The sequence below is a fragment of the Mixophyes fleayi genome, chromosome 8, assembly GCF_038048845.1.
Source record: "Mixophyes fleayi isolate aMixFle1 chromosome 8, aMixFle1.hap1, whole genome shotgun sequence".
Classification (NCBI taxonomy): domain Eukaryota; kingdom Metazoa; phylum Chordata; class Amphibia; order Anura; family Limnodynastidae; genus Mixophyes; species Mixophyes fleayi.
Genome location: NC_134409.1, coordinates 9,467,696 through 9,480,912, shown reverse-complemented (window position 1 = coordinate 9,480,912; position 13,217 = coordinate 9,467,696). Strand labels below are relative to the sequence as shown.

The window sequence follows — 13,217 nt, the reverse complement described above, 5'->3', positions numbered from 1 at the left end:
CTAGATATATTGTCTCCAAGAGTAATTATTTTAAAGCACAATCTGTCAGAGGCTCCAGTGGATTGTTCACGAGAACTGAGAGACTCAGGTTCAAGTTCAAAGAGCTAGTTTAGGCCTTATATTTTGAGGAGCTTTTATGAAAGTCTAATAATCTGCTCCTGTGCCAGACAAATAACCCATTTAGTGTCTAATGCAGAAACTTGTACCTTCACCAACCCTGTCCTGAAACTTGTGCTGGAAAAAAACACAAAAAAAAAAGAAAAGAAAACAAAAACATAGAGTAACCCAGACCCCCTAACTCCCACTGGACCCCTATGCCTTGGAGTCTGTATTGCCTAATGCAATGGTTACCAAACTTTGCGCCACGGCTCTCTGTGGTACCGCGGCCACAGTCGTTGGTAAGGAAGGTGGGGGTCTACTTGCCAATTATTTTGGCTCAGGGGTGCCTTGAAAAAATTATGGAGAAGCGAAGGGTTCCTCAAATTAAGAAAGCTTGGGATCCACTGGCCTAATGAATGTTCCGGCTCTGTTACTAATACTTTTGACATTCTAATGTTTCTATCATGTCACTTCTTCATCCCATTTTAGAAGCCTTTTTCTGAAATTTTACATTTTATTCATTTATGTTTTGTAGATAGGGCCTCCAGTACCAAGGCTGGTGCTAGCATATCTGGCACCCTCCTCTTTTATAAATTATATGTTCATTCAATAATGCTTTTTATTTTAATACAAATCATATACGGTAATTCTCTTTTTTAAAATCTCTTTAATAAAGATAATAATATAAATACATTAAATAGCAAGCATGAATTGCTATATGACTAATATAAATGAAGAATATGTATTCTTTGTAATAAGATTGTACATTTTTGGCTAATTAGTTTAGTTGTGCCCCCTCCATAATCATAATATGCCCCCTTTTGATCACACTGTGCCCTCTCCATCACCACTGCTGCCCTCTTCTTCCTCCTCCTCTTCTTTTGTCTTCTTCTCTTCCGGCTTTTCTTCTTCTCATTCTCTTCTGTCCGTGTGCTGGCCCCTCTCGGCGCCGCTCCTCACTGAGTGTGAACAGAGTAGAGGGGAGAGGGAGAAGAGCGCCGAGTGCCACATACAGGGTTTTTTTTTTTGGGGGGGGGGGGGGTTTATGCCAGCAGACAACTGGAGAGAGCAGGCGGAGGTGGAACTCCCCTTAATCTTGGCACACCCTTCCTGCCTTGCTTACTCCTCTTACTGTGTCCCGCCGGCCCTGGCTACATACTTATGTGATCCGAAGTAATGGATATAAATATTAGCACGAAAAGTTTGATAATAAATGTATTTTTAGAGCCCTTTGGAACTTTGACTACCTTTAAAACAGTTTTTCTTAGATGAACTTCATTTTAGTCTGATTTAAGGAAATATTAAAAGCAAAAAAACATAAAATTTGAAACCATAGGTGGTAGTGGTTCTAGAAGCTTGTCCTCCTCAGTCTTGGCACCCCCCGCCTTGCTTACCATGTTCCGCCAGCCCAGCACAGAATGTACACAGTACGCAAGGTGTGGGCTTATCAGTAACCGAAGTTGTATTATAACCTTCCTCTTCCTGCACAACAAAGTATTTCACTCTTTTTCCACTGCTTGCTGACCTAATCTAATCATCCAAACCTATAACACTCCAAGGACACTGCCCTCTGTTGTTGCTGAGATTTTATTATATCTTTTAATTTTTATTCTACATTCACATGTATATTTAAGATTCCAAACATCATCTGCAAGAAGAGAGATAACTTCCCTTGTAGACCACAAGTAACATTACTAATGCATACAATAAACTAAAAACATGACCCAGGGCTGACCCTTAAGGTTACCCAGCCTTTCCTGACCTTATACCAATGACTTTGTCTCCTGTCCTTTAGCAAAATCTAAATACGCTATATCCCGATTTGTCACTTAATCCTCAAAAAAAATCCACTAGTTTATTTTGCCGTGCGCTCAGAGCTGCAAATCCATGTTACCTGGATTTTTGTAATTTGTTTGACTCTAAATACTCGACAATTATTTTTTTGCAGTTATTGCATTCATTTTCTACAGCCTTTTTATTTCTGTAGAGAAACTTCGTTTGTACCAATCACCTGTCAGCAGCGAGTGGTGAGGACGTTTCGGTGATTCCCATTGTTTTGTCTACTTATAAGTAGGAGTGAGGTCAGTGTATTGGATTTGCCCTTTGGCTGAGGACCTACAGAAGGGGCAGCTGTCAACTTTATCCAACCTTTAAGATTTTTATTAGTATTTTTAAGTTGACATTTTTTAATTTTTTTTAATTTTTCATTGTGCAATATGTTTATTACCTGGTTATATAGGAATTTATAGTGCATTTGCGCATTTCAGCCACACCTATTGCAACAGGTGCATAAAAACAAGCATACAGGTATGTAATCTCTATAGTCAGACATTAGCAGTAGATGGAAGTAAATGCTTAATGATCAATAGAGGAATACATTAGGAATTCTATATTTCTTAGTTTTAATAAGAAGTGTATTGCATGTATAAAGTCTGATCATTTGAGTAGGGGGTCTGTGAAGACAGTCCATGGCGCTGGTTTTTGTCGATTGGACTGGTGTAATGCACAGGACTATTGGACTTGGGAGCGGTGGAAACACACTCTTTGGAGTGACCAGATCACACTTCACCACATGGCAGTCACACAGACGTATCTGGGTTTGGCCGATGCAGGAGATCTCTTACTCTACCTGAATGCCTACTGCCAACTGTAACGTTTGGTGGAGGAAAGTAACAGTCTGGGCTGTTTTCCATGGTTGGCCTGAGCCGTTTAGATTGCAGTGAAAAGAATCTTGATGCTACAGCATACAATGACATTCTAGATACTTGTTTGCTTCCACCTTTGTAGCAGAAGCTTGGAGAAGGCCCTTTTCTACTCCAGCTTGACAATGGCCCGTGCACAAAGCAAGGTCCATCAAAATATGGTTGTCAGAGCTTGGTGTGGAAGAACTTGGCTGGAGAGCACAGAGCTCTGACCTCCACCCCATCGAGCACCTTTGGGAAGAAATATCGCCCAACATCAGTGCCTGACCTCACTTGTGGCTGAATTCCTGCAGCCAAGATCCAAAATCAATAAAGTGACAAGGAGAGGGGAGGACGTTATAGCAGCAAAGCCAGATGGTATATACAGAGCGAACAGGCTGTAAGTTTGGATTCTTTTTTTTATGTGCCCGAGGTGAGGTGCTCTCTGTGCTCAGTGCAAATGGTCATGGGGACCCCCTCTAAAAATATAAAGGCCCTTTAGTCCCTGCCTTCCCAGAGGCATAAAAGGACAACTAGCGGGCAAGGGTCTTTAGGAAAGCCTTTGCTACAAAAGCTTTGGGAGACCCCTAGATCCCTGGGTTCTACTAAAAAATAGCACCAGGGATCCAGTCCCTTTCCACTCCCCCCAAAAGAGGAATTTGCAAAATCTTCACAAAGTTGGGAACCAAAGGTCATACCACCTCCAAATGACATATATAGAAAGACCCATAAGGATCCAGCCTTCTACCCTAGTCAAATCACAACAAATACGTGGAGTCCCAACACTTTCTGTGGACCAATAGAGCACCTGCATAATGTGATCACATATCCCCTTCCCTCATAGGTCAGGGCTCCTGAGCGATCACCACAGCCCTCCAACCAGGAGAACAAGTGACACCGCCCCACCTCCACGAGGTCCCTTTAAACCCCAGTGGATACAGGGAGATCTACACTTGATCTTCGCCAAAAATCAAAGAAGAGATAAATTAATGTAAAGCTCTGACAGACGTACGTTACACATAAACACACAACTTCTATAGACAGGACACAGTGTTCCAGGAAGTGGTTTTTAATGTTGACTTTTCTCATAGACCACTTGTGGCGAACAGAGGAGAGAGAAAATAAATAGCGTGCCTTGTATATGTTATTCTGGTATAATACACAGGTGATGTTAATATATACAATGGCATGCAAAAGTGTTCAAGTCAAGAGATTCATCTGTATTATAAATGACACAGAATGTTACAGACAGTGGGCCTGATTCATTAAGGATCTTAACTTAAGAAACTTCTTATTTCAGTCTCCTAGACAAAACCATGTTACAATGCAAGGGGTGCAAATTAGTATTCTGTTTTGCACATAAGTTAAATACTGACTGTTTTTTCATGTAGCACACAAATACTTGATAGCTTATTTGTACACTGAAATTTAAAGTTGATATTCGTTCTTTATTGCAAACCAGTGGGTTCTTAAAGTAAATTCTCGAACTCCTAATTCATTATTTGTCGTCAGTTTATTTAAAGAAAAAATAATAAAATAATGCAGCTTTGTAAGTATTCAACCCATGTGCTATGGAAACTGTAATTTTACACAGATGAAACATATTGCCCTACAATTGGCTTTCAATTAGCCTCTACTGGTGAATCATTAGGAAAAGGTCAGCTTTTATGGATAGAAGACCCCCCCCTAAATCAAACATTGGTCCTACTGTGAATCTGAAGGCATTCTAAGAAAATTAAAGTGAAGTATCCATATAATTAACAGTAGTGAGTGTATTATCCTCTATATTAGATCCCTAGAGAACTGGGCAGACTACTACTGAACAGGAAAGTAATCAGAACATAATTTCATGTTCATTAATAGAAAGTTATGTTATTTTTGAGGTGCGCAGTCCCAATAATGCTTGAAAAATAACATTTCACTACAGATCATGGATAATATTCTTGACACGACAGAGTTCCCGTGATTAAATATCCCCTGCAGGTACTCATGTCACAAGGCTAAAAAATATTCTAAAATGATCTAACAGAATAATAAAAACAGAGATTTAAACGCTCACTTATAATATAAATAATTGATTCCATGTAAATTTTACCATAAACCTTATTATCATTACGCTCAAAAAAAAAATCTAATAGCAGAAAGTACTGAATTTCAGAGCAGGTTTTAATGACTTGTCCGTACATTTCTGTGTTTTTATAAGCGAGTGTGAAGCTGCGTCTTTCCTATACCTCGTATTTGTATCATTTACACCTATGTTCCGTTTTTTTTTGCATCTTTTTCTATAAAATGTATCATGGTTTGTCTTAAGATAAACTACACACACTTTACATATCACCTTGAGTTTCCCATTTGTAAAAGATGCAGATGTTGGACAAATGTTTCATAATTGTACGTAAATGAGGCGCGGGTCGAATATGACGCTTTACAAAGACAGTTTACTTCATTATAATAACCGTGGACTTCATAGACATGTCTCTCAATACTTAGACTGAAATTTAATAGACAACGAAAGACAACTGAGATTATTGTACTGTTATCCTAGTCCGAACACTTCTTGTGTGTCCCCAACAACCGTAACTCTCCATGGTTCTAATTCCACTGCATCCTATCTGTATAAAATACAAAGCAATAAATACATACATACACATACATATATACATACATATATACATACATACATATACATATACATAATCATGGATACCAGCGTTACCTCCACACCTGTCTCCCTATCTCTGGATCTTTTGTACAAAACCCAGATTGATCTTGCTTAACCTTTAGAAGAGCTCAACTTTTAATAGTCATCGCTTTTTATCACTTCCATTGGTTCTAGAGCTTCAGACGCTACAGACTACATGCCGCTATTGTTACTGCGTTTTATAAGTCGAAATTAAAGTTCCGGTGAAAATGTTTTGCTCAAATTGATTGTAAAAATGTAACAACTTAAAATAACCTGTTACTGTGGTCAGTTGGAGAGTGTCAGAGATATAATCAGCCTGCGCTGTTCAACCACACCGGTCATTTCCTAGTAAACGGAGAATTTCACTGTAATACATAGGAAACCGCTCTCTGCTTCCATGTAAATGAGCACAGAGATAGAGAATCTAATACAGGGTCAGTACAGGAAATGTGTACATCTATTTTCTCAGGTATAAATGGTACTTTGTATGTACAGTCATTGTAACTTGTGCTTCACATCTGTGCAACTCTGTTCTTTACAAGTATGTAACCAGGAATTTGTTACAATTTGTGTTTGGCTGCTGCAGCTGCCTCTGCACCTCTTGGCTCACTGTCCTTGACTCTGTAACTTGGCCATTAAAGATTTGTTTTGTCTCCTTATTTCTCGGCCTCAGTCTCACCATCCGGCTCCTACTCTCTCTGACCCGTTCACTGGTTACTTCTGCTTTCGACAAACGCTCTCACCACCTCCCTCCGACCCACGTCTCTTCACAGCTCTCCTGCCACTAACCCCCCCCCACTATTTTCCCATGGTTTTATCTCTACCACTGTTGTCCTGCATCGCCTGGGCCATTGTGCCATAATATTGTCTTGCTGTTGTTTTACCACTTGGATTACATTGTTACCATCTGGAATGCTTATCGTTCCCATTTTCTCCTTTTGTCTTCAATTATTCCCTCCTCCCGTTAGAATGTAAACTCTTACGGGCAGTGTCCTCTACCCTGTGCCCCATGTATGCCCACTCTCCATCCTCCTTTCTGTCCTGTTTTGCCTTATACAGACTCGTTTCTGTATGTCATGCGATTTGTTGGGGCAGCAGGGTGACTCAGTGGTTAGCATTTCTGCCTCACAGCACTGGGGTCATGAGTTCGATTCCCGACCATTTTAATGAAGGAAGGACCAGGCCCGGCGCTCCCATTAGGCAAGGTTAGGCAGTTGCCTAGGGCGCCGGGCGCCTCAAAATAAAAAAAAAACAATGACTATTATAGTTTAAAACTGTGCGGCGACCGCTGAGTATACCTTAAACGGCCGCCGCACCGCTTGAGATCGATCCACGGGGAGAGGGAGGGGCTATGGATCACCACTGCCGCCCTCCCCTCCAACAGCTGTTTGGGCGCTCTGTCTCCTCCCCTCCCCTCACTCACTGTCGGGTGTGACATCATCATCACGGCCCGACAGTGTCAGTGAGAAACGGGACCCGGCAGAGAGGAGCAGCGCCAAGGTAAGGAAAGAGGGGGGGGGGGGGGGGGGGATGAGTTTTTTACATTGTGCCGGGGGGGAAGAGGGGGGGGGGAACGGATTTTTTTACAGTGTTCCGAATTTTTACATTCTGCCTAGGGCGCCAAGGACCCTAGCACCGGCCCTGGGAAGGACTAGAACAGAGAGTAGTTAATCCAATAATTTCAATGGTCACAGCGTCACAGAGTATTTCAGGGCAGCAACGTGCTGATCTTCTGGGAAGCCGTGACCTGCCCACTTGTGTGGGGACTGGGGGTGTACGAGACAGGGGCTGACATGCAGTCCAGCCATATGAACAATGTTCTGTCTAGATCTGTAGACTGTTTTTTGGTAGGTCTGCTACACACACCGTGACTTTATTAGATAATTTGGGCAAAAATTGTCGCTTTCATGCCACCCAAAACTGTAAAAATACACAATTGTCTCATGACAGCAGAGTGTGTGTGCGTCAATCTAGATGAAAGACACAGCCAGTATTTAACTTATGTGCAAAATAATAAACTAATTTGCACCCTTTGTATTGTAACATGGTTTGTCCCAGAGAACATTTACTCCTTTTTTTTTGCCTTACTTTCCTTAACGACTCAGGACCTCTGTGTGTTTCTTTGTCCATCAGCTGCAATGCATAAATGAACCCACGGATTCCGGTTCGAATCCCAGTGTATTCTCCTTGTGACCTCGGACAGATCACTTTTTATCCTCGTCTCCCTTAATTTCCACTTACCAGTTGTACATCTCTATAAGGTCACTCAGACGGTACAACGACCAGGTCACTAGAGAAGTGCGTGCACACTCTCCACAACGTTGTCTGAACCTGCTGGTAAGGATAATTAGTTACATATTTCCAATGCAAATCGCAATCAATTCAATAAAGGATTTTAGGAATAACAACAGTTTAAAGTCTCTGGAACGGAACTGGGAAAATAAAGACAACGTAATATAATCCTGTAATGTATATAAGACAGAGGCTGTAGGTCCTATATCATCTGGATGCAACATTAAATAAAGCAATACATTAGCTTGTCAATCATCTTTTACAGCCTTAGGATAATTTTGCAATGCATCAGTACTTGTATTGAGTTTATGTACTAATTAAATACTGGCTCATTAATCCTCAGTTACTTTAATTTTTGTTTTAATAACGTGACCTCTACAAAAACAAGCTGAATAATTTAACTTCATTCATACAGAGTTGCTTTTACCACCACAATATTCCCACACATCTACTCTGTGCTGCTGGGGGACCCTGCTCCTTCTACAATCTTATTCTACTAGTAGACAAATTACTTTCTCCCTTCCTAAACTCCTGTCACATGCAGCCCTGTCCTCACCAACACATCACTCATCTCCTGATATACTCTGTGCTGCTGGGGGACCCTGCTCCTTCCACTATATAACTCTCAGTCTGTGGCTTCTTGCTGTCTCCATTCCCCTTCTCACATCATGTCACATGCAGCCCTGTCCTTACTAACACATGACTCATCTCCTGAAATATTCTGTGCTGCTTTCTGTTAGATCCCCACCCCCTTCAAAGCTGGTCACACATGGATGTGCTGGAAATTTTGATTTTTCAACAAAAAAGTGCTCTGACATTAGTCAAACAAATAAGAAAATACAGAATCCCAATTAATAGCTATTGTCAATATAAGTGAAGTATTTTTCGGAATAACACTTGTTTGTAACTGAAGGAATAAAAGACAGAAACAAAAGAAATTAAAGGCAAAGTGCAATTTTAAAGCAACATTTTGGCAAATAACTTTTTATTTAATTTTAGGCGGTAGAAACGTTATGGATCCTTACATAGAAATAATTTGCAGAAACATGATAGTAATTAATAACAACCCCCAAATTATTCACAACAAAATCCTTCTTATATACAGACATTTTTTTTCATTTGCTTACATTTTTATACACAGTATAAACATTGCCGACATCACAACCTCAGCGCTGTACTGTCTCCCAGCGACCTTCCTATCCGGCCGGCCAGTATATTGAACTGGTTCCCTTAGAAATATGACACAGTCTACACTGGATTCTGAAGGGAAATTGTCAAGACCCAACTCTGCCTAATAAAACTATAGAAACATTTTTCTCAAATCCGCTATAACAAAAACTGCGATAAATGGGCAATTTGTTCTCCAAATTCAATATATTTCCAAAATATTCAAATGACATAGGAAAACTATGGGAGTAGAATTGGCTGCAATAAGTTGCATGTTGTATGATTATTGCAACCTATAGGTGAAAATATTAAGCTCTTAAAACAATTTGGGGCAATTAGCGGGTTTATATTTGTGTTTTGAGAAAACCTAGAGATGTTCTTTTTTTTTTTTTTTTTTTTAATTGAGCCTAAAATACAGAAGATGATGGATGTTCCTGCGCTCGATCCGTAACCCCTCTGATGTCCGCCAGATTATTCTAAGCCTCTGGTTCCGTATTGGCGCTCAGAAAAGCTTTGACCTAGTCCTGGTGTCAGCCAAGGTTTAGAAAACAGTAAGAGATGTTTTATAGAACACCGTCAAATAGAAAACTAAGCGTGATCCTGCGGCTTAAGACCTGGAGACACATCGTACTGCGGAAACTTCCGCGCACCCGACTGTAGGGGCAGGCGGATGAAGTGTGCTCTAAATCACCCCTGAAAACTGGATTTGGACCATCACAGACACAGGGCGTTGCTATTCATGTTTTGTCTCAGCAAAAACATTTGGATATCAGTTGGAGGTTTTAGAAACTACAGCACCAACAAAAAGTTGTTGCAACCTCTAGCAAGTGATGAAAGGTTTGTTTTTATCTGCCAAACGGCGCTTGAACCGCAGTTAGAATCCGATTGGTTAAAGCCTCATTTTCCTACGTAACCAGTTTCCCCCTTTAACCTTTCGGCATATCAGCCGCACATTATTCTACAAGGCTGCGCTAACGTCCCCTAGGGACAAATAGTAAAATCATAGTGGTTGTAAAGGACGACCAGTCTTGTTAAAAAATAAAAAAAGGAAGTGGTTAAAATCTGTTTAAAAAATATAACAATAAAATTGGGTTATAAATACTGCAAGGAGATACCGGTTAACACCAAATATTTGTATGATAATTTCGTCTCACTGGTACTCCCAAGTTCCAGAGTAATCCCATTCACCCCATCGGATACATAAAGAGGGCTGGATAATACGAGATAACACAAGATCACCCTCTCTTTCTAAGGAACGATAATATTCCACGATTGTTCAGCAACGCGTTTCTGTTTAATAAAAAATAAAATTAAAATAATAAAAAAAAATTAAATAAAGAAAAAAAGAAATCGCCAGAGAGCCGTCTCCTACATACGCAATACAGGATTCGTCGTCGGATAATGGAGTGAGTGGCGGGTTTGTCATCCTCTTATCAGGTCCTAACGTACAAAAAAATGGATTTGGGTGCGGCTGTGTAGGATTCCATTGTCTATAAGTCCTTGAAGATTCAATAAATAGTAGAAAAATAATCCTTTCGTTAAAAACTGAGATGTATTTTTAAGAAACTATTAACAATTCTACTCATTATGAGCACAGTCTTGGTTTTTTTTTTTTAAATACTTTTTTTTTTTTTTTAAAAAGAAATATCTTCATCTGTTTTACATATCTGTCCAGCTCAATATAAGGCGGAAAAAAAAAAGTTGTAGATCCGTCTCATGTTGCCGTTGAAACCATCATTCCATTTTCCACAGTGAGTTAGGCGTTTAAAAGTTAATTAGTGGAGGGAACCATCGACAAATTGGCGTAAAGTACCCATACGTACTGGCGACTGTAATCCTCTGCAGTGATTGGCTGGAAAAGATGACGGCAACGTGGCACTTAGCGTCTCTATCTCACAGGCCCCCTGGGTACATCAGCACTCTGCATCGACAGAGTGTACGGTGACCGCTGCCTGTACGTGGTGGAGAGCTGGTTGATGGCGATTGTAAACCTCTGCAGTGATTGGCTGGAAAAGATGGCGGCAATGTGGCACTTAGTGTCTGGTTTTTTCCCCCACAGGCCCCCCAGGGTTCATCAGCACTCTGCATCGACAGAGTGTACGGTGACCGCGGCCTGTAAGTGGTGGCTTTGGTGCAGCGCCGGGTGATGCAGTCTATAGTGGTGATGAAATTTATGGCTCAACAGAGCAGCAGTCTGGGGGGGCGTATCCGGTTCCAGGTCCTCATCGTGGTTCCCGACGTCGACCCCTGCCGACAGAGGGTCGTTATTGCACGGAGGGTTCTCGCTGTCTTCCTGGGGACTCATGGTACTATAGCCTGCAACAAAAATAAATAAAACGATATAAAAACGCATAGAAACATTTATGTCCATCATCACTTTGATAACAGAGACACCCGATATATAACCGTGTCTTTGGGTCCCAGATACCGTAACACCAACTACAGGAAAATATTCCAACTAATTTTCGCAATCTGGAGTTACAACACAAGGTACAGAAAAGTCAAGGGCAAGTTTATTAAGAAACTAGACTTACCACTTGTTCTATGGTTTAATCAAATGTACTGTTGATTTAATATTTCATCTCTTACAGGAAATGAATAAAGCTGACATAAAAATGTACATTATCCACTAAAAAAATTGCATATTTATTTATTAACCTGTTTAAAGAAGGCGGAATACAACAAAGTTGTTTAACTTTGAATTCTCATGTGTCTTACAAATGCATTCTCTTGTAGAACCTCGAGTCTTACAAGAGATCTCAATCATATCCTGTATTATAAATGTCTTAACATGAATAGGGGCAGTAATATCGACCAAACCACAATACAACATTGTGCATCTATATAACAAAGAGACAGCGCCCCCGGTGGGCAAATAGACACCAAACAAGGCTTCTGTTGGATGCGGCCGTTTCCTGGTTTTAATTATCAATATCATCTCTACAATAAAATTGTAGTTTATAAATTAAGTAAGGTTTCCTTTACATAACAATTTAGAGATCGGTCAGGTACAAAATCCTTTTACCAAAGATTCTACCCCTAAAAATTAAATAAAACAAATCTTGTATGCAAATTAAAGAGGAGAAGCCTAAAAATCTTATTTATAAATTTAGCTTTTGGAAGTGATAACTGGGCAATAAAAAAGATCAGGAGACCTTAAGTTAAATATTACGGAGCCCTGAATTTACACTAAAAGCCATATAATTTAGCCAAATTCTCAACCGGATCATAAATTGGGTACTTTCATAAATTGCATTCCTTTTATTCTGTCTCTTTTACAGACTCTATAAAATAGATTTTACCCTTAATGAAGATATAATCTAACTATTCCACATTAATGGCTACAATTCTGCATATACTTGGGCAAGCTCTGTAGATGTTGAGCAAAAAAACCCAGGATGTAGTAAATGGGTCTTACCGTGATCGCTTTCTGTTCCCGACCTCCCCCAGTAACGCCGCCGTCGCTCCGGGCTGTGGGCGTGTCGTTCGATCACTGCCGCTATGAACCTGGTGTTACTGACTGTAGGAAAACGCAGCTCATTAGATCACTGTATAACATCTCTGTACTCATTATAACTGCGTTGTGTGTACTCACTGATCCCGCGATCCTCGTGGCTGTCATCGTCTCGCTCGTCGCGATCATTCTCTAGGTTAGACATGCGCACGGACATCTCTGTGTATAAAGTTGAGGGGTTAAAGGGAAGGCAGAGTTTTCACACGCACAATACTGCAGCAATTTACAAAGTGGAGGGAGTCTATTTACAGACAGGCTCAGTAAGTGAAACCGTGTTTCATAAAGGTCTTTATCAAGACTTCTGTCATTTGTACACATTATAGGGATGGTATATGGCGTAATTAGATATTCTGGAGAAATAAATGCTTTGTAGGACACTTCTTTCCAAAAATTCATGTTTGAGAAAGTTTTTGGGGACGGTCATTCCCAATATGTCCACTGGGTGGCACCATTATATCATTTAATTACAGCTTTAGAGCACATTTATACTCAAACAGTGTAAACAAATGAATCATTTATAGATTGGGAACATCAGAAGTTTAATAAAAGACATAAAACGCACCTTGTGCTGCCAACGGTGACATGTGCTGGTGGCTCCTGCGATGGATCTGGTGTCGGTAAGCATAGACCGCCAGGACCAGTACCATGATACAACCCATTATACCGCCAGCTACCGGTCCAACCGGGGCGCTCTTTATCATGTTCAGCGTGATCACTTCATCTCCTGTTGGGGGAATGTACAGGGTAATATTGTCTACTTTTTATTTAGAATTTTAGAGTT

The 13,217-nt window shown here is 40.4% G+C and overlaps 2 protein-coding genes across 6 annotated transcripts in view; one reads left to right on the top strand and one right to left on the bottom strand.

Moving 5' to 3' along the window:
- The window catches only part of JAK1 (Janus kinase 1), a 342,069-nt gene that overhangs the window by 93,388 nt on the left and 235,464 nt on the right, over positions 1-13,217 (top strand). The window lies entirely within an intron of this gene.
- The window catches only part of CACHD1 (cache domain containing 1), an 83,017-nt gene continuing 79,576 nt past the window's right edge, over positions 9,777-13,217 (bottom strand). Inside the window, exons 24-28 of one of the 2 annotated variants that reach the window (XM_075181820.1) lie at positions 12,999-13,160; positions 12,518-12,595; positions 12,341-12,442; positions 10,982-11,238; positions 9,777-10,821 (exon numbers count right to left, since the gene is read on the bottom strand). In XM_075181820.1, the coding sequence (XP_075037921.1) occupies positions 10,997-11,238; positions 12,341-12,442; positions 12,518-12,595; positions 12,999-13,160 (584 nt within the window). In that variant the 3' untranslated portion in view covers positions 9,777-10,821; positions 10,982-10,996. Of the gene's footprint in view, positions 11,239-12,340; positions 12,443-12,517; positions 12,596-12,998; positions 13,161-13,217 lie in introns of both variants that reach the window. The other variant, XM_075181821.1, reaches the window with a different exon arrangement.